This window comes from Neodiprion pinetum, chromosome 1 (genome assembly GCF_021155775.2).
Source record: "Neodiprion pinetum isolate iyNeoPine1 chromosome 1, iyNeoPine1.2, whole genome shotgun sequence".
Lineage (NCBI taxonomy): Eukaryota > Metazoa > Arthropoda > Insecta > Hymenoptera > Diprionidae > Neodiprion > Neodiprion pinetum.
Window position 1 is genome coordinate 33871331 of NC_060232.1, and position 20719 is coordinate 33892049.

The 20719-nt window shown below is 39.5% G+C and overlaps 1 protein-coding gene across 3 annotated transcripts in view; it reads left to right on the forward strand.

Annotated features, from left to right (window-relative positions):
- Positions 1 to 20431, forward strand: part of LOC124210814 (RYamide receptor) — a 52687-nt gene extending 32256 nt beyond the window's left edge. For 2 of the 3 annotated variants that reach the window (XM_046609199.2, XM_046609201.2), the window contains exons 2-10: positions 5540 to 5646; positions 6488 to 6690; positions 7425 to 7573; positions 11836 to 11957; positions 14001 to 14218; positions 16107 to 16207; positions 17589 to 17679; positions 18196 to 18314; positions 18953 to 20431. In XM_046609199.2, coding sequence (XP_046465155.1) covers positions 5540 to 5646; positions 6488 to 6690; positions 7425 to 7573; positions 11836 to 11957; positions 14001 to 14218; positions 16107 to 16207; positions 17589 to 17679; positions 18196 to 18314; positions 18953 to 19238 — 1396 coding nt within the window. In that variant the 3' untranslated portion in view covers positions 19239 to 20431. The remainder of the gene's footprint in view (positions 1 to 5539; positions 5647 to 6487; positions 6691 to 7424; positions 7574 to 11835; positions 11958 to 14000; positions 14219 to 16106; positions 16208 to 17588; positions 17680 to 18195; positions 18315 to 18952) is intronic. The other variant, XM_046609200.2, reaches the window with a different exon arrangement.
- The last annotated feature ends 288 nt before the right edge of the window (positions 20432 to 20719 follow it).

A 20719-nucleotide genomic window follows, 5' to 3' on the forward strand; every position in this document is an offset into this window, starting at 1 on the left:
ATCTATATAACCTTTGAGGAAAAAGGACCATATCTGCAATTTAACAGACCTTCCAGCCTTCGCGTATATTGCCATGATTACAAAGGTTAATATCCAAGCGAATTTCAGGCCATGCGTACAAAGATCAAGTCTGGTGTAACAGATTGCGTCATAAAAGGAGGGTTTCATTTTATCCACGCGCATGTAGTTCAGCTCTTTGGCTGCAGTCATGTGTATAACCGTAACCGTTTTACCAACACGCCGCTAATCGCGATTGCCACATTGTTGTTAATGGCGGTAGAACAATATTAATAAACCTAGTCAACGGCCCATACCGCGACCCACTGAATCATCGAATTGCCCGTGAAATGCGGTTTCCTTTCCTCGGCGGGAATTTCAAGTCTACGGGCTTCAAGGGTTTTCTGGTAACTACGAGTTTATTGCTCGTTTTTGCACTAATCGCATCACCCTCGTTAATTCGTAATGCGACTAGAAAGACAATCAACGAGGTCATAAAAAGAACTGGAGATCCTCTGAAGGAAATGAATAAAAAATTGAATAAAATTCAGTTTGCCAAAACGATACCTCCACCCTTTTCTTCAATCAGCCGCTCAAAGTTCCACTAATTGATAATTATCGCACTCGAAAGAATTGGTCCTCGCAAAGGATCGGCTAAACACCGCTCGTTAGTGGCGTAAAAGAAATTCGCCCAGCACGCCATGAAAGCTTGCAATCTGACGGCTCAAGTGCGACCTAGTACATGTAAGCTTCGCTCTTGAAGATCGTTTGGCAAATTACCTCAGCCACTTGGGGAACGTTTTCATTGCTGATTAAATTATACTTGCAAGCCCTGCTTGCACCCGTGGTACTGCTGCACATTTTGCAATATCCTGAGCGTAAATTCAGAGCACTTTCGAGTCGATGGAACGAACTTGAAGCCCGGGAACTGGGGTGTGAATTTCTTCTAGGGCTCACTTTCAGCGTAACGTGCCTAATTTTCCGGATTTTTCGCAAATTCACGGCTGAATACATCTCGTATATTTGCGAGGCTGTTTTCGACGTGAGGCGAAAACGTGGCGTTATAAATAGTTCAATATATGGCGAGATTAGGCGTAATTTTAGCGTCCGACGAGGGACGTTCGCCGTGACGTTGAATGGAACAATCTCTGATTCTGCAGGGAAAGCATTGAATACGGTTTCATCAAAGCCAACGGATTCGGAATTGAGCTGGAGACGAATATCGTGACAAAAGTCTACGCTCCCTATTATCATAGCACGTTGATTACGATTCAACACCGTCGATGTCTGAGAGAATGTATGAAATGATTGAGCAAACGCTATAATAATGCAGGCTTCACCCGATGGTTTCGAGATTTTTTGCACAGTCAGTCGGATTCACTCAAGATCACGCCCTTGAGATTCACGACTTGAAGAGCTTCGGAGATTAGGAAAATAATTCATCGTAGTGTGATAAATATTCTCTACCGAATTCTGCAGCAGCAGAGTTTACAGAGCTTGGAAAGGAAGCAAATTTTTGTATTGACGGTGGCGCGCGACTATAATATTTTTCAAACAAAAAATTAGCCCATATACGCCGCACGTGATATGTTATCTATGTACGGGCCGGAAATTTACCCGAGCCTTAATCAACTCAACCTCATTTCTAGCGACCCAGATTTACGCGTTGCGTTTTCGCTGGAGAGAAAAAATTCAATGGTTCGTGGCACCCCGATTTACAGCTACGCTCCTGGGACGTCAAAAGTGAGATAATGTTTGCTCGGCAGTCCGTTATGACCGGCTAATGGGATCAGGATTTTTAATCTATTGAGAATCGACGCTTCGCGCAACGCCTGTTTATTAATAAACCATCGTCAACCATCGACGCGCCGTATTTGCGGGTAACCATTTATTCCGTATTTCGACGATGATTTCCTGCAACTCCCTGAATATACAAACTACCTGCTGACGAAACGCCGCCGGTCAGTTTTGATAATTGATTAATTATACTCACTGACCGGCTTGCCAGTCTTGATAATAGGATAAATAATTGCTCGCTGGCATGCAAAATTTATGGCTTTAGTAATAAAAACCACGACGACAACACGTCTGTATTTTCATATATCTACCAGGCAATTCCTAGTGAAACCAAATTCATTATATACTAGATTTTTAACTATTTTGACGTAATAATTTACGTCTAGGCGTTTGTCACGGTTATACGATTCCAGTATTTTCTAGTTTTGTATGATTATTCGATAAATACTCGATGTACAACAATCTCGTGACGAAAAGGAAATAATTGTACAATAACAGAAAAATCTGAGTACTACGAAATTAAGCACGAGCTTTCGAGTTCGCCCGCATAAAGGAGGCGTTATTCATACACGTGATAAAAATACGTCACGTAACGGCACGAAGAGTAAAAATAAATAAAAATTGCATGAGAATTGGTCGTCTTTTTGTGCCAAGCATAAAAATGTTACAATACGTTTGGTTATTTTGCGGTAAGGTTAGCGTGCTTCCCGTCGTACTTTTTACGCGAAGCTTTATCTAATTCTCATTCATTTTATTCTGAAAGCGTGCAAAACTAACTCGAGGTGATATTGATCGCTGATTCGCCGCATGGCGTGTATCACGTTAGGCACAACACGTTTCACTGCCGAGACCTCTTAATAAAATCTTTACAGCCACTGGTACGAAGAATCTAATCTTCGCCTCGTTGTTAATCAACTCAGATTTTGCTCTCATCAGAAAGAAACCGAGGAATCCGCTGCCGTATCTTCACCCGGTTGAATTGTGCGACGTTAAGCTTATGTCAGAGCGATCATTCCTGATGCACCAATCTCGATTTTCATACCAGGAAGGCCATCGCATTTCCCGATAAAAATTAATCATCCATATATCGTAGATACGGAGAATAAAATCTCAGGGCTAATATTGCGTCGCTAATAATTTGTGCCAGTTGCGTTATTAACAGGTGTGTCGCAACATTATTTTTTCAAGATGTTTCATTTTTTCTCTCACACTTTTTTAAAATTAATTTTTCTCATCCTTCGCCGAGGTATGAATTAGGCTCGATCCACGATTCTTCCATATCCCTCGATTAAGCCACACATCAAGTCTAGAGAATTTTTCGCTTCGCCACGATTACGTTATTTGCACGATTGAACAAAAGCGATATATCTTCGTCGGTGTCCCGTAACGAATCATGAAAGATATTCTGCCTGAGCGAATGCCAGGATATCGGGAGTACGCGATTAATCTGTGAAATCGAGAAAGGTGGGAATAAGATATGATTCTTATAACGCGTGACGTCTCATCATTACGCTGGGACAAATAGGATCCGGAAATAGCGGAGGTGGGATACGAAAGAAGGAAATTACACGATACGCTGGCTATTTTCACATCTGTGTATCTTTATATTATGAGTACGTGTCTCGGAAGCCAAATACCCAAACAGAAGCTTGCTTATTTTATATAAATCTTTTTCTTATGCTTACCTACACTGAGAAAAATTTAATTTCTTATAGTAACTAGAAGAATTCAGTGAAACAGGTATCGTTAAAAAAAACTGTTTGAATATTGTTGGAATTATGAAAAACCAGGTACGCCTAATCATTTTGCGCTATTGCCGATCCTTTTTTAGTGATCGCAACGCAAAATTAGTTTGTTCGGTTTACTCTACTTGTTGTTGAACAAGCATTAAATTTTCGCAACAGTTGCACGAAAATATAGTAACAGCGATCGTAATGAGAAAGAATAGTAACAGCTACAAAACTAAGTTTCATTTTGTACATAGAACTATAATTTTTGATTGTGGTAAAAACTGAAAATAGTTAAAGACCGAGCGGTAATCGGAACTAAAAATTTCTCTCAGTGTATACAATATTTTGCGGGCTATTGTTCAGTCTATCAGTACAACTTGAGTTTCAATTAATTTAGTTTTTTCGAGACTTTGTTCGTGATTCTCATAAATCACAATTGTTTGGTCAATAAAAAATACATGTATAATAATGATGACGATACCGATAATAAATTTATTTTCTCCCGTAAATCAAATATGTTAATTGTGAATTTATTACAGCAGGTCTGCTTCGCGATGTCAAATTCATTCGCGTTTATTCACTATTGGATATGTTATAAGTGTCCAGAAATTGGAAAACTATGCAAATATTTAAATTATCACGCTCTTATTTTTCATCGTGCTAATAATCAGTTTGAATATTCGAATTCGTTTGAATATTGAGCTTGGCGATAAATCGCAATGAGCTCATTCGTTAAATATATTGGATGGATTATTTATTTCACTACGTAACTCAAGCGATCGTTTAAAATTCACGGCCGTTATTGCAAATCGTTTGGTTTTTTATTTGCTGTAGATGTGCTAAAACGATTGAGCCATTTCAGAAGCTGGGCAGATCAGAACTGAAATCGTTTTCATTTGGCGCGAAGGGTTCTTCATTTTACTGCAGGAACAAAGAATTACAGACACGCCCTTAAAGTCTTATAGTACAACAGCGAGTTATTTCACAGAGTGTTGAACCGAATTTACGCCTGGTATATTATATATTCAAGATTAATGGCAACGGGTGAAAATTTAACCCGCTAAGAGAAGATTTATGACCGAGAATTTCGATTCCTTTGGAAATTTGAATAAAATTGCGATTTTACGAACATTCGTTGTAAACCCGCGGCGTTTTTAGTAGACGAAAAGTAGCAAATTATGTTTGAGCGCACATATTAAGCCATCGGCTAGATTTTAGATTCTCCGCACACATGATCCGTGACAGTTGAGCCAAGTGCAAAAAATAAGTATCAGTAAATTAAAGCACAATTCTTATGGACAGCCAATAGAGGCAAATGGGCAATGCGAGTGTCGCGTAAGCTGCAAGGAAAAAGTAAACTGCTTGGATTTTGGAAAGTTGATACAAAGTCGACAGTTCCCAAAATTGACGCTCCGGCTGCGGTAATGGAGGTTCTACCTTATTTGCAGGGGCTTAAGTGCCTACAGCAGCAGCTGAGATTTTCCATGCCCGTCACATCGCTGACTCTCTTTGACGTTGTTTCGATACCGAATGCCTGAGAATAACGAATGATCGTTTGCAAGAAATATGCTCTAGAAGTCCACCATAACTTTTTAATATTCTTAGCGCGAAGTTCTATCTATAAAATTAAGGAATCAAATTGATAAAGAAAAGCCTCCCCCCCCCCCACAAAGAAAAAGATGCTCGTTGCTCAATTTAGGGCAGCAGGAAAATATGCAAATTTTATTCCGCGTTTTCACCCCGATCTTGTTTTTCTATAATTAATTGTCGACCTGTCACTTTTGGTCATTTCCGTTTAGAAGGAGAATGTGAACGAATAAATAGAACGCTGCTCGAAGTTTTCCCCACAAAGCTTGCCTCTGATGCTTCCGCCGCGCGGATGCTTCGTTTCTGAACCGGCGACAGATTAATTATAACGATTACGGTCGAGAGAAGCAAGTTTCCTGCTCTCTGGTAGTCGTGAAACATGGAAACCAGCTACCGCTAACTATCCGAGTCTGAGTAAATCCTCTTAGTTTCAGAATGGACGGAGCGTGGTCGGCCGAGGAGGGAGGGCCGGATGAGGTCTGGGTATCTGGATCGAACAGGACCTACGATAATGAATCCATTTACGACGAATACGGTAACCCTTCTTACCAAGGATTATTACTTTCCAACTAAACGTCCCCGTGTCCATTGGTTCGGACGTTGATGAATTGCTCCGATTGTGTGTCGCATTCTGGTGAAACTCGATGAAAAACCTCTGCGCCTAAGCCACGATCAATCAATCGCCGTTTCGTATCTTTTCCCGTGGGAACTCTTCCGTTTCATCGAATCTTGTAACCGGTCGTCAGTTAAGAATGGAAAAATAACGTTGATAGTCCGAAGAGCTGCAGCCTTCAACCGTAAGAATTTATGGCGCAGAATTTATGGGGGATACGGGAAACGATCAGGAAAAAGCTGCAGTACGACGCGATTAACTGTGTCGAAATAATTTAAACGGCTTCTGGATACCGTCGAAGACAACGTAAACTGCCGGTTTGTATCCCTTGCGCGATGATTACAGTGACGTAAACTACCGAGTTGTAGCGACGTTAGATAGACAAACGAACTGCAAAAGCTCGATGAGTTCTGATTTTGTTTGTATTTTCAAACCGTGGAACAGAAGGAAGTTCTCAACTGGAATCATCCTTCCTTTAACGCAAAATTCGGTCCATCTCGATTCCCCAACGAAGTCGGGCTATTTTCTTTCACATAATACGGTGATTGGATGACGGTACGATTAGGAAATTATTGCTTCGCACAGCTGCTTCCTCGTTTTCTTTCGTCTGGGGTAAATGTGACGCGGATGTTTTTCGTGCCGCGATTACTTCCGCACTGATCGTTTTGACCGACGTGCAATTAATACGTGAACTCGGAGCGAAGATTGCCGGATGACGAGACGATCGTATTCTCGTTTTATTACGTGTCCTTTTCAATTTCAGACGACCTTTACGACGTGCCAGCTGGTCTGATAGCTCTGCTGAGTATCTGCTACGGAAGTATTTCCATCTTGGCGGTCGTCGGAAATGCCTTGGTGATATGGATCGTCGCTACTTCCAGACGCATGCAGAGCGTCACTAATTGTTTCATCGCCAATCTCGCCCTGGCCGATATCGTTATTGGCCTCTTTGCTATTCCTTTTCAGGTGAGACAATAATCGTTCGTCTTAATTTTATGCGGCGCGAAAGAATCGGCCGGATTTTTCGAATCAAGAGTTGGAAGAAGAAAAGGAAACGTTATTCGTATCAGTGGTATTAAGTAAGAATGAAACGACCCATCTTTAACTATAATGAAAATGAAAATAAACCCGAGCAATTTAATTAACACAACTTGAGATATCAGCCAACTAAGAAAAGGTTCGTCATTAAAATGCTTTTGATCGCATCTTAATGTTGTTATTCTCATTTTGCTCACTGTTCGGATCCTCACAGATCTTTCTGAAAAACATTCACTCTTACACCGTACTGACGAAAATCTATTTTCAGCAACTCCTGAACAGACTATGTGTATAAAAAAAATTCAGGTGATATCTGAAAATTCTCTATGGTGAACAACATGAGTCCGAAACATCAGAATCGTATCCAAAACACCAGAGCTCAATTAACATTAACGTTTCAATCATAAAATCTTTCCTCATAAATTGTTTACAACTTTTTGTTATAGCTCGCGTTGTTCAAGTTTCCTCAGATTCATTTTCATCACGTAGAAGGAATATGGTTCAATTCACGTTCACCGTCATTCGTGGAAATAACATTGCTGGAAATTTTTTAAACCGATTTTTCTTTTTTTCCTACTTTTTAGTCAGACCGTCCGCCTGGTTTGTCCTTATTGCGTGACTGTCACCTTAAAGAGCTGATCCGAACCTTTTTGGCTTCACAGTTTCAGGCCGCTTTGCTGCAGAGATGGAACCTCCCATACTTTATGTGTGCGTTCTGTCCCTTCGTCCAGGTCCTCTCCGTCAACGTGTCGGTCTTCACCCTCACTGCAATCGCCGTCGACCGTCATCGAGCGATTCTCAAGCCATTGAGGTAAATTTGAACAAATTCAGAAACCTCTATCAAATGAAAAGGCTTTTGGCGTTGTAGATTGTCGCTCAGAGGAAAGCGGAAATTCACGTTCTTATTCACCTGGAAAATAAAGTTATCAGTTTTTATTTTAGATATCTTCTCGTTTTTATAAAATCGTAAGAGTGTTATTTCCAATAATTGACAGGTGCACTTTTGCATGTATAAATTCGTCCGTTGGTGGCAAATTTTTTATCCGAAGATTACGTGAGAATCCATGGACCGATTTAGGTGATACTTCGTCTGCTGATTTGAGTATTTAATTGGAATTTAACTTGGAACTAATGTAAAATTTGAAGCAAAATCCTCCGGATCGCTCCTGAGTTATGTGTGAAACTGAAAGTCTCTTTGCTTGCTTCTATTTTCGGAAATGATGAGAGCAGCGAAAAGTTCTCGGACAACTCTTTCGGGAGACTCAATTTTACTCACTTGTTTTCTCGTCATTTTTTTTATGGGTATCCTTAATGTGTATAAGAAAATAAAACATGCGTAATGCAAAATCAATGATGCATGGAACGAATGATATTGATAAATTTTTTTAAAATCATCCGTATGGTGGAAAAGCCGGAAAAAAATCAAGTCAGCGATTACCGCCAAGTTCCTATAAGGGCTGAAGTTTGTCTTCAAATGTGATATGATATATTGTGCGAAGGAGGTGGGTAACAATTTGCCAATCATCCTGAAGTCTTACTGGAACTTTCAGCGGTGTCGCATCAACGTGGAGATAATACATGTTTATATATATATTACAGGTACTGTTGAAAGCTGAAACGGTGCGCAATATCGATGTTGTGACAAAACCTTGAAAATTGCCCGTCTCCGCGATTTAAGTATAGTATTATTGCCGAGTTTCCGGTCTAAGGTCACGTCCGCTTCACATCACGAGAAAGAACCCCTTATAGAATGGAGTTTCCATTTCCTATTGGTCACGATGTATCCGCACATATAAGTGTGATCTATAAAGGTGGTAAAATGTAGACCGGGTATATTTTTCAAGGTGAAGGTATCGTACGTGATCAAAATGATGTGAGTGAGTGGAAAAAGCTTTTAGCAATTGGGTCGGGGTAAATATGATCCAGAGTGCAATAGAGGCGGAAACTTTCGTAAAAACTTATTTACTCGTGTCTGAATAAGAACGAAGCGGGAAAAGATAAAACTTGTCGCGAGAAACATAAATATTTGCGAACCCCGAGAGATGTCATACCGCTTATTGTATCGTGACAGATTTTCACTTCTAAAGCGTAAAATCACGATCGTAAAACGAAGAAGAAGGACCGAATAAAGAAAGAAATTAGTGGCGTGTATACCTCACGATAGGGTGATCTTTGACAGGGTTGATTTGAATTTTTAATCTTCCAGGAGCTTAAACGCTATCAAATTAATAAAAGAAAAAAGAAAAAAAACTCCCTGCATAGATCACTTTGTGATCAAGTATATTATGGAAATAACGTTGGAAAAACATTTTGCTCCTCGAGATTTTATAAGTCGTTGACGAATATCCCGACTGTGATGGGAAATACATATTTTTGTAGAGAATTGAACGCTGTACAGAAATCCTCTGATATGTAAAATTCGTAAATGAAAGCGTTCATATTTTAATCAACGCTCAAAGTTTAATCAAATTCGTTAATTATCATACGAACGCTTTTATTTACGAATTTTATCCATCAGAGTTTTTTGTCGACCGTTAAGTTCCCTATAAAAATGTGTCTTTTCCATTATTTTCGAATATTCATCAATGATTTATGAAATTTCAAAGAACAAAAAAGTTTTTCGCATGTTATTTCCATAACATACCTTGATCACCAAGCGGATTATGTTAAAGTTCGATGTGGAGCCTTCAAATTTTCACGGCATTTTTTAAATTTATTTAAAACCGATTACTGAGCCCTTGGAAGCACAAAAATTCAAAAACAATCCTATTAAGGTCACACAATCCGCATACGATTTAACCCTTGAAAATCCACATAGCCACAAATTGAAAATCCACATAGCCACATTTTAACTCTGGATACGTACTGTTGAAGTTATTTCATTGCTTTTAACTCGTTCGAGGAGTTTTACGATTTTCTTTTTCCTTTGTTTCTGCCATCCAATCAAGTTCGGATTTACACTTTTTCATAATGAGAATCACCCATGTGAGACAGTTCCTTTTTCCGCTAAGCTTTAGTCAGTATTAATCAGAAGGATCAGCGTGTTGGACGAGAGGATTTAAATATACGAAGGCGGAGATTCATCGTATACTCGATGTTTTAATTTCCTGTTACCCTGACTTTTTTACTCTCCTCCCTATATTTCAACATCAAGGTAACGCGTCATAACGATAATTTGATATCGCACACACTGTGCGTACTATTTACACTCGTGCAGACGCATGCATGCATGCATGCACAAGAAATATTATTTTACCAAAATAAGTTATTACCCCAACAGAGTGCCAGTCAGGTTATCACTGTTATGATTACATCCGTTCAACGGGAAGAAATTACGACCATAAAATTATTTCAATTTCGTTACGAAGACGGATTGTTATTTAGGTTAAAATAACTTCAACCTCTCGTACCGGGCACTTCAGAGGGGTTTATTATACACATCCTCGTAAGGGGGTTGATAAATTACGCACCAATCCGCGCGAGATGATCGAAGATATTTCTCGTAAGCTCGACTAACTATAATTGAACAAAGACCTTCACCACCCTTACTTATCGAGGTGCAGCAGCTGTAGGAAAGCTGCTTCGATTATAGAACTCGAGATCTTGATTGTACACTCGAAAGGTTCAAAGCGTACAGTAATAATATTCCAAAGAGCCCGAGTCTCGATTCGTGTACCTATTTTTTTCTTTTTACAGAAAAAGTTGGGTGCCGAAAAAACAATTTCCGCAATTCAATGGGATCTGTAAATCTTTCCCATTTCTTTCAGTCAAATAATTCCGATTTTCGTGAACAAAATCACCGTGAATCGCGTTCTGTAAAAATATGGAGCAACCCGCACCGTAACGTTTTATTTTTACGCAACTACACTTCACTATTAAGTTACACGGATTATTTACGACCAGATCTTCTCTGCACCCTCTGAGAAACTAGAATTTAGCCGACCAGTGTGACCTAGAAATTGCATCCATGCATTGAATTTACCCGGACATCTGAGCTGCAAGACGATGTTTGTTGACCGTTCAAACAAATAGCGCCATTCGATTTTTATTTTGCTGCTAAATTTATTGCATGGCCTCAATCTCTTTTCTTTTTTTTATTTTATTTTTATTTTTGCCTCGATTTTACGATCTAGTGAACTGAAGTTGTAGACTTGTTAATTAAATTGTAGCGATAGAAGATGAGAGGAAACGAGAGAGAGAGAGAGAGAGAGAGAGAGAGAGAGGAATAGAGAAGATGAAAAATTTAAACTTACTCCGTTAATGCAGGGCGGAAAACCGAGCTGCGTTATTAGCTATCGATGTTTCGCGGGAGTTTTGATTGGGGATAAAGTTTGATTGGTTTTAAAGAAGGATCGGATTGATTTGCTAGTTGGCTTCGTTATTAGCGGTTTATATGAAAAGCAGCTTGAATATCAAATTACAAATTCCATACCAGCTTCCAGTGATTCTTTGTTCTCTGGAAGTCTGTATTTTTTTCTTTTTTGTAATTTTATAATCTCATAAATTTTTTCTCGCCGAGAGACATCTTAGCATTATAACTACTTGATGGAATTGAAGAAAAAATTGAAGCAGAGCGTGAACTTTAAGCCTAGGAACAAAAGTGGTGGTCCGACAGATTTATTTATTTTCAATAAATCGAACACATGTTACACCTGGGTTGTACAACTCTAATGAAATGCGAGAATTAATTACCAGCTGTAAGCGAGATGCTTTGAGGCCATGAGTATTTTTTACCCTCTTCATTACTCGTCTGGAGTAAAATTTTCAGGTACACAAATTACAAAAGTTACGTACAAGGCTAATTAATATTCTCGCAATTGAAGTTTATTGCGTAACTCGAAAGTCTGTCCAAATTAGCAGAACAATTATTATTGGTTCACATGGATGGAGGTATCATTAAAACGATTGCAATCACTTACTCATTAAAAGGCAAAAATAATCACACACTTTAGTGCTTTTTTTTCTTATACTCATCGTCGAAAAGTTTTCGCGTACCTTTCACCATTTCCGCAGCTAGAAAAGATTTCTGCAATGAAAAATGTAACGAACACCTGCCTGTCATTTTCATTTCAGCGCAAGGCCCAGCAAGTTCAGAGCTAAAGTCGTAATCGCTAGTATCTGGTTCTTCGGCGGTGCTTTGGCCGCTCCAATGGCAGTGGCTCTGCGAGTGATTATGACGCCGGATAACTCTGGGGGTGAGTTAAAAACGCAGATTATTAACTCGCGCCTGTCGGTGTGAAATTTGAAAAAATTTCGAAAACGCGCCCTGGAAGAAATAAGAAATCTGACTGAAATTTAAGGTGCAATTATATCGTTTTTTTCTTGCTGTATCGGTTCAATTTAGACTTCTGGAAAATCATTGCACTTACATCGCTATAATACACGTGCACGAGAATGTTTGTTATATTTTCGAACTAGTGCTTAAAGGTATGAAAATCATCCCTTTTCAGCTAACCACAATGTCATTCTTACCACTGTTATGAATTGAAACGAGAAAATGATTTTCCGCCCCGATTTTCAGCGGAAGGGAAATTCACGTGCGGGACGAAAGGTAGCGAGTGAAGAAATCGGTTTGAAATCGGGCCCCGTTCCTACATTCGTATAAACGTAATTCTCCAAATCCTTTCGGTTTTCTTATTCTGTCTAGAAAGATGAGATTCCAATACTTTTTGACCGAAAAATCGTTTGTCTTCTCGCGAGATAAGGGGATTGTCTGGTCAGACATCGTGCCCTGGTTGGAATATTTTTGTCGTCGAATTCGGTCGGTAGAAAATCTACGTCTGAAAGCCCTTTCGTTTATCGAGATAAAATATCAGCACTTGTAATCCGCTCCTACACGCTTCGTGTACGAAATGATTGCAATATCAACAAACGCGGGACTGATTCCGTTTTTTTTTCTTTTAAAATATCCGTCAGTATCCCATTTTCGATCGGCGGAGGATTTACGTCCGCGAATTTAAAGACGAGTGTAAAAGCGTCGTTGTCGAATCAGTGGAACGAAGGACGAGAATAACATTCATCGCGAATTCTTAACTGACATTTATTCACTTATTCGCCTTTTTGGTTTTGCAACCGTTTCCACTTGTCTGCGAACATCTACAGCGAACCATGCGGATTTTGACGAAGGAAATTTACCTTTTAAGTTGTAATTAAATTCCCCAGAAATTTATTCCCTTGTTCTTTTTCGGTAAGTTTATGGCGTGTATTATCACAATAAGAACATTTTCGCGTACCTACTATATGTATTAAACACTCAACGAACGAACCGACCAACCGACGGAGAGTTAATCAAATTTAATTAAACGTGCGTACCTGAGTGACATGCTTGTAGTTGAAACTTGGAGTCTGAAAAGTGGATAATTAGCCAATCATCGCTTCTACTATTTTGCACGTTCCGTTACGTTGCACAAAATACAAGGGTTATCATAAGGCTGTACGTACAGCGTCAGCCAAATTTCCATTCCCCACGTGGTTGTAGGTACTTAGGACATTTAATCAACAGAGTTAACGACGTAGCAAAGATTGCCAATTTATGACTCATCAAGGAAGAGATTGTATTTTCCACTTGCCAGTGACACACTGGCTCCCTTCATTTGCTTCTGAAACTCTCCTGCACGCGTGCCTGTCGTGCCCACGTATGGATCGGCTAAACATTCTCGTGAATATTAAACTCGTATTCGCATTCGAAATTAGATTCGTTGCAGGCCTTGTAAATAAATCGTCATTTATCACTAAAGCAGACTGAAGTGCCTACGTTTTGATCCGTACAATTGATTTTCTACGAGAAATTGGAAATAAAATTAAATTGCGACGTAAATAACGATGAATTTCTTCAACACCCGCCACTCGTGTACATTCCTACGTACCTGTAATGAAAAAGATCAAGGGGAGAGATTTTTAATCAAAAGAACTTTGAATGTAGAATAAATCTGAACTTTTCGAGTCTCGAAACTTTACGATACACGGAGTTAACTTTTAGTAATTGAATTGATAATACAACTCGTTTTCATTTCAATTAAACTTTCCTTTTCACGCGGTGGGCGATGTGAATTCCCGCGTGAAAACATTCCAACGTACAATAACAATACACAAAAGTTGTTTGCGATTCAACCGCTGTGGATTCGGAGTCCGAAAAAAGGATTCTGCGTTGCGTAAGATATTTGTCGATTAATTTTTGAAAGAGATACGAAATCGCCATTTTCGCGCAGAATGCACGGCTGTTTTTTTTTTACTTTCAGTCGGCCGACATCATCTCAAGCCCTTCTGCCGGAACGAAAAGTTGTCCGAAAGCTCAATGCTGATCTACAGAGCGCTGCTTGGCTTCCTGCAGTATCTTACACCCCTTTTCGTAATATCCTGCGTTTACGCTCGCATGGCGCTCAGGCTGTGGGGAAGCAGAGCACCCGGAAATGCTCAGGACTCTCGCGACGCCAACCTGATGAAGAATAAGAAGAAGGTGAGTTTTGAGTTTCTCGATCTCTCCGGCTTTTACAGAAATAACTTCTTCGTCATGCCGGAGTTCAAATTTTTAACGAAACAGTCGATGTCGCATACGTAGTCTCCGCTTTGGGCAAGTATTGGAGATGTGCGCTTGATAAAATCCTTCTGAAATTCAACTCCAGTCGCGGAAAGGATTCGGTACACGTTAAAGGTGAGGTATTCGTCCTACTACCAGACTCCGACACACGTACATTATTCAGATACATATTTCCTTACGCGTCGTCTGGTACATAACCGAACGGGATAACGCGAGATCGATATAATCAGATAACTTCGGAACTTTCGGAGCTGAAAAAAGCTGAATATTGTATCTATATGCTATTCGCTTTCGGGATAATACTCCATAAAAACGTATGTACCGAGTTACACACACACGTGTCTGCAACTAAGCCGTGTCACAAAGTATTCCATACGCAACATACGTGTCGGTGAACGTTGTGTGCGCCCGAGACGTTGCCTAAAAGTTGTTTACCAACTGCGAAAAGCTCCGAGTTTAATCTTGCGTGAGAAAGTTAGGACGCTCCTATTTATGTATTATATACCTATACGGTATAAAAAACGAGACTGTTCTTCGATACTTTTTTTCGGTAATTTTTTCGTACCTATAATAGACGTAACAACAACAACAAAGCTGCCAACGGATATACGTAAGACATTGAGCTTAAAATTTCATCCAGCCATGTCAAGGCAACCGTCCAATTCACTGCGCGTAGGTGTTACTTGCCTTGTCTAGTAAGCACAATAGTAGGTCTGTATCCTTTTCAAACTGATTGTGATAGGCGTCCTTATTCTTACCGAGAAGTGCTTTTCCATTGTGACAGCAACGCGTGCGTCTGAATGCAGATTCATACCAGATGCACCGTCGAAGGAGTTACTGTAACATATGAAATTTGTTCCGAAGTATAATCGTTGAATTTTCAAAACCAGCGAGATTTATCTTGAACTTAAAATTTTCGGGATATACTGCAAACAATTTTACAGGGTTTTTGTAAGCGTAATGTCTACGCAGTGATTAACGGTAAGACATTTACCGAATTCTATGACTTTTCTTGTACGACACAAAATACACACGAGTCCGTCGCCGAAGTCAGTCGGCGGAAGATAATCTTTGACATATATGCAAGAGAGCAGGATATTTGAAGACAATACGAATTCTGCCAACTTTTTTACCCGCGTCCTCTTTTCTTTGCCGTAATCACGGTTCGATATTTTTCACGTAAATCGAGACTCGAAAATTTTCCCGATTTCCACCGTGAGTACGTCTCGTATATCAGTCGAGTCAGTTTTCGGTCCGAGAAACACGTTGGGTGAATTTGGCAAAAGGACGAAGGTGGCGAAGCGTTCAGCAGTCGACCTAATTAACGTCAACCCCACGCGCAGCTACCTTTCTGTCCCGTGTATTGCGGGTGGAGCGCGTAACTTGGGAAGAATTCGGTAACTTGATCCTCGATCCCACCTTCAACTCTATATATTACAACTTTTTACTTACCTATCCAACTAACGCCAGTCAACTCGTGCATGGACCGCGTTTCAATCGACTCTGTTGTATCCGGTGGTTGTTCGTGGTCGTGAAACTTGAAATTAACATCCTTATATTCTATCGCATTTAACAAGAGTCGAAAGATTACTCACGGCGAATATTTGCAAAAATTGCATAAATGACGTGTCGTTTATTCAATCGGTAATTTTCATACGCTGAAGTGATCCGTACGTCATTGCGCCAAGTTATGAGATGATCCTTCTAACTGGCTTGTATTTTTTTTATCAATTTCCTTGAACGTATTCGTTTCGAAAAGTCGAGTTTATTGCAAGAGATGCAACAATGTTCTTCCTTCTGTCCGCAGGTAATCAAGATGTTGGTGATCGTCGTCGCACTGTTCGCTGTGTGTTGGCTGCCACTCCAGACCTACAACGTACTGCAATACACTTATCCCGAGATTAACGAGTAAGTTGCATCGAGAAATTTTTGCGAAATTTCGTCAATCATAGATATCATCTTGCGTATCACGTGTTTGCACGATTCTGATGCGTTGTTGTCGGCACGTCGTGACTGCCGAGTAACTTTTGTCCCTGTTGGTTTTTGAACATCGCTAAAGGAAGTTCTTGCAAGTTAATAACAGTTCACGGAAAGTGCATTTCAAAGGATAGGCGATACTGTGAAACACCGTTTTATGCTGTAGTCGTTTCGGCATACACGCAGCCGCTTTAACATTGGCATGAGGAGCTAAAACCATCTACAGCAGATTATTTCCGCTGGAAATCCCATCTTGAAAATTCATATGTTGATGCTGTAATATAAGATACCTATCCATTATTGTTTGCACGTGTATACATGCACATGCAAAAATTAAATGTGAATATTTACCGAAAGATATGCCCTCGAATATCGTTCGCTCCAAAGAGGGCGGATATCGAAGAGCACTTTTGCAGTACTTCAATATAGATACTTCAGATACGGAATATTGTTTCGATGTACTGGGAATCTCCTAATATTCGAATATAAGTCGACGGTACGTTTTACAACTGACGGAAAACCTGAAAAGCTTTTCACAACTGACCAATAAATTGACATCATTATTATTACTCATACTCACGGTCTCGGAATAGTCAATCTTCAATCAACAAAGTATATGTCTAGATACAAATCAGTTGCAAATATGATCCCGTGAGTCGAAAAATTTATTTTTCTTTTATCCGAGTTCTTTTTTCATTGCGCGCAGATTCGTTTGATAATAATAGGCTTGACGCAGAATTAACAACTAGTTGGGCGGCGATTTTCAATTTTTTTTACATTCATCGTTGATTGCATTACGGGGATTGTATACGAAGTATTCTGATTCAATCAGAGATTGAGAATTGGTGATATCATTATTTCGCCGAGAAACAAGAGCCTGTTTCCCCCACAAACATATTCGAAATCGCAATCGTGCCACATTGAATATTGATCAGAAAATAACCGGAACGCGTAAAGTCGCGAGAAAAATAAAAATGAACGGAGAGGAACCGCAGTTTCTGGATATGAATAGTAAATATCGAAGACTACTCACGTGCTTTGTAATCGAGCATAAAATGCCTTTTCCGAAAGAAAACGATGTTGCGCGACGGTGTAATAACTAATTAAGAAGCGAAGCTTCGAGAAATCACAGATTGACTTACAGAGTATCCGGATTGCATGGATGAAGTCTGATTAGAATTTGTAAAAATTTGTGAATTTGAAACGTACGATGAGCAATTGTAACGCTTATATAAAATCCGTCGACTCAAGCAGTCGTCATTGAGGCAAAGAGTTCGAATTCAACCTAAACTGATAATCGCTCTAATTCCAGGTACAGATACATCAACATCATTTGGTTCTGCTGCGACTGGCTGGCGATGTCAAACAGCTGTTACAACCCTTTCATCTACGGTATTTATAACGTAAGTAAAAATACCTTATTACATTCTCATTTCGGTTAGCATATATACGATTTACGACCGTAAAGTACTTTTTCAATTCGCGAAACCATTAAACCAAGGACTTTGATTGCTCGCGTGTTGTTTTTGCTCTAAAACCAACAAACCGTGTATTGAACTTTTATCACAGGGAGTAACGACCTTCCGTTAAAAGCTTGGTACTGTTTGATTAATGACTTGAGAGCATCAGCGTCTTAGCCTCGATCATAAAAGTTTGTTTTACTTGCGATTTAGCTTATAAAAATCTCCTCTTTTTTTTCGAAACGTCCGTCACGTGCAATTTTTAAGTGAAAATTATTTCTCGCGATTGTTATAAATGCTACGCAAAGTTGAGACAATATTGACGACACGGCGAGGTTTCATCACAGATAAAATTAATTTTATCGACTTCTTGTATCGCCCGGAACTTACCGCGGTATTAAAATTGACGTAATTCGTTTGAAAAATTCATCAAGTTTTCGTTCACAATTTTGTTTGCAGGAAAAGTTCAAGCGGGAATTTCAACAACGATGTCCCTTCAGACCCCGACAATGGTCGACCAGCCCGCCAATGGATAGTCTCGATCTTGATAAAACGCAGTCCACCAGAACTTCGATCAGGTAAATACTCGGGTGCTTTTTTCATTCGTTGCGGAAAGTAAGATCGCGAGGCAGCACGCTTTGTTTTCCAATACAGGGACGTAGGTCTAATAGCACAGTCTTCGAAATAATCTTTTCGTTCAATTTACATGAAGATTCACTTGAAATTTCGGAAGCTTTTGAACTCATATAAAAATCTTAACGCGCTTGCAATATCAAAAATCGCATAAAATCATTCGAAATATCCATTCCTTCAATTATTTCCACTTCTGACTATAAAAAAAAAATGTAGTTCTGAAAAGATGTGGGAAACTAAACGAACAGATTTATTTTTCAATAACAATAAAACACCGTATCGAAAACTGTACGAATTACCGTCAACAGTTACTTGTGACGAAATTTTCTTCCTATCACGGCGATATTTAGACCGTAATTGACAAATACACATCCGTTTCACTAGAATTTCCGGTGACAAAAATAAAAAATGAAGCATATCTCAGTGCGGGCGTGAAACTAATCGATACCAGACAAGGCAATTTCTCTTGAAAAACGGCGAGCTGCCTCGCGAGCTGCGGTGCGTTTGGGGTCACCGCATAGGATTAGGATAGGAAAAATTTGGTGTAGAAGTTTTTAGAACACGTAATCAATTCCAAAGTCAGATTTTTTTTTGCAAGGTACGATTGGCGGCGACCAGCTTCGGGCGGATGTCCGGCAGCAGCTTCCTTTTACCGCGGCGTGTCTGTGCGAGGACCGTCACGATTACCCGCAAAAGGAATTGAAGCCACAAACCGCACCCTCCCGGCGTCCAGATGCTGCGTCCGGAACGGAAACGCCGCCCTCGCAAGCGCACCAAAAAGCCCGAACACCGCCGCTGAGCTTTACGTCTTCGCTTCCGGGAGGCACAAGCACACCAACGATTTCAACTCGCAGGAACTCTGCCTCTAAGCCAGCTTAATTGCCATGCAGATGAACACGGGGCGCAATTGAATCACCGAGGCATAATTATTATCAGCCGTAAGCTAATCCCCGTCTTCAGTCGGGAGCGCTCTTTAACAAGCCGTTCCTCGTTACTCGTTACGGAGTATAGTTTTCCGATACAGGGTGCTGTTTCCAGTTTAAGAGCTTGCTAATTTAAGCTTACCCTTGATGTATACTATAATATACCTAAAAGCACCTGTTATCCTACCGATGTGACAAAATTCCCCTGCATTATTCCCTCATAATTGTAACAAAGCAGAAAACGTGTTATATATTTGTATATGTATATGTATGTATAATTGTACGTATATGCATATTAATTGCAGATTTTATTCGTAAGAAACGTAAGAACGAAACAAAATTAATTCAATGTAATGGTACAACAAATTTCTCAAGAGTCAACGTGATATAGTTAGAACTTTTATCAATATATGTTGTATGTCAGAGTGCGTGGTACTGTGTGTGTGATTCACGTGTACGGAATATGTATCGGCAAGAACCGTGAGATGAGACGTGAATGAGACTGTTCTAATAACTTATATCGGTTTTTCGAAGTTGATACGTTGAATATTAGTGTTCTGAAAATTAGTGTATGTAAGGTACATGTCGCTATCTATCAATTTCATAATACGAATTAATATGAATTAATATGAATTCTGACAGCGGACTTCGTGTATATAACATAGTATCGTGAGGATGAGTAACAGAGCGAGTAATGGAATTGAGTCGCTGGTAAACTTGGGGCTCATGTTCTCGTGATCTCTCGCAAATTTTAACGTAATTTATGGGCCATACCTGATTGGGGGAAATTTGTGGATTGCAGTTTTGACTAATCGAATGAGTGCCTGTATTCAATCATCTCCGGTGAAATTTGGAAATTTCTTTGCGCGAAAATACAGTGCTTGCTTCGTTGGTAATTTTCTTCAACACTTACAACTATACGATTGATCATTTTCATTCGTACCATTGAGATTATTTGCATTCACCCGTAGTACCGACACTTTTTCTATCACGAGGAACAAATCGGCCCAATGTGCAGATACACTGCAAGGATCGATTTTCATGTTGACACATTTCCTTGAACTACATTCCATGCAAGTTTTTAGTTTTCAATTTTTTTTCCATCCTCAAGTCTCAGTGACACGAGATTTATTGTGACGGTCAAAAAATATTTGGCGATTTACTACCGGTATTAAAAATATAAGGAGATAAAAATTCAATATAATTTAAAACAAAACTATACGTGTAATAAAGATATGTAAAAATGGATGTGAAGAGAATAATCGTTTGATTGATGTATCTAGTTGTTGATAAATTATCTATTTTCTTACAGACAAATGATTGAAATTTACACGGAGGTTGGTGAATCAAATCTGTTTACAAGTTCCGCGTAAACAAATTTGAAAGTAGCCTCGAATGTTTGATGGAAAAAATTATTTGCGCGAGTT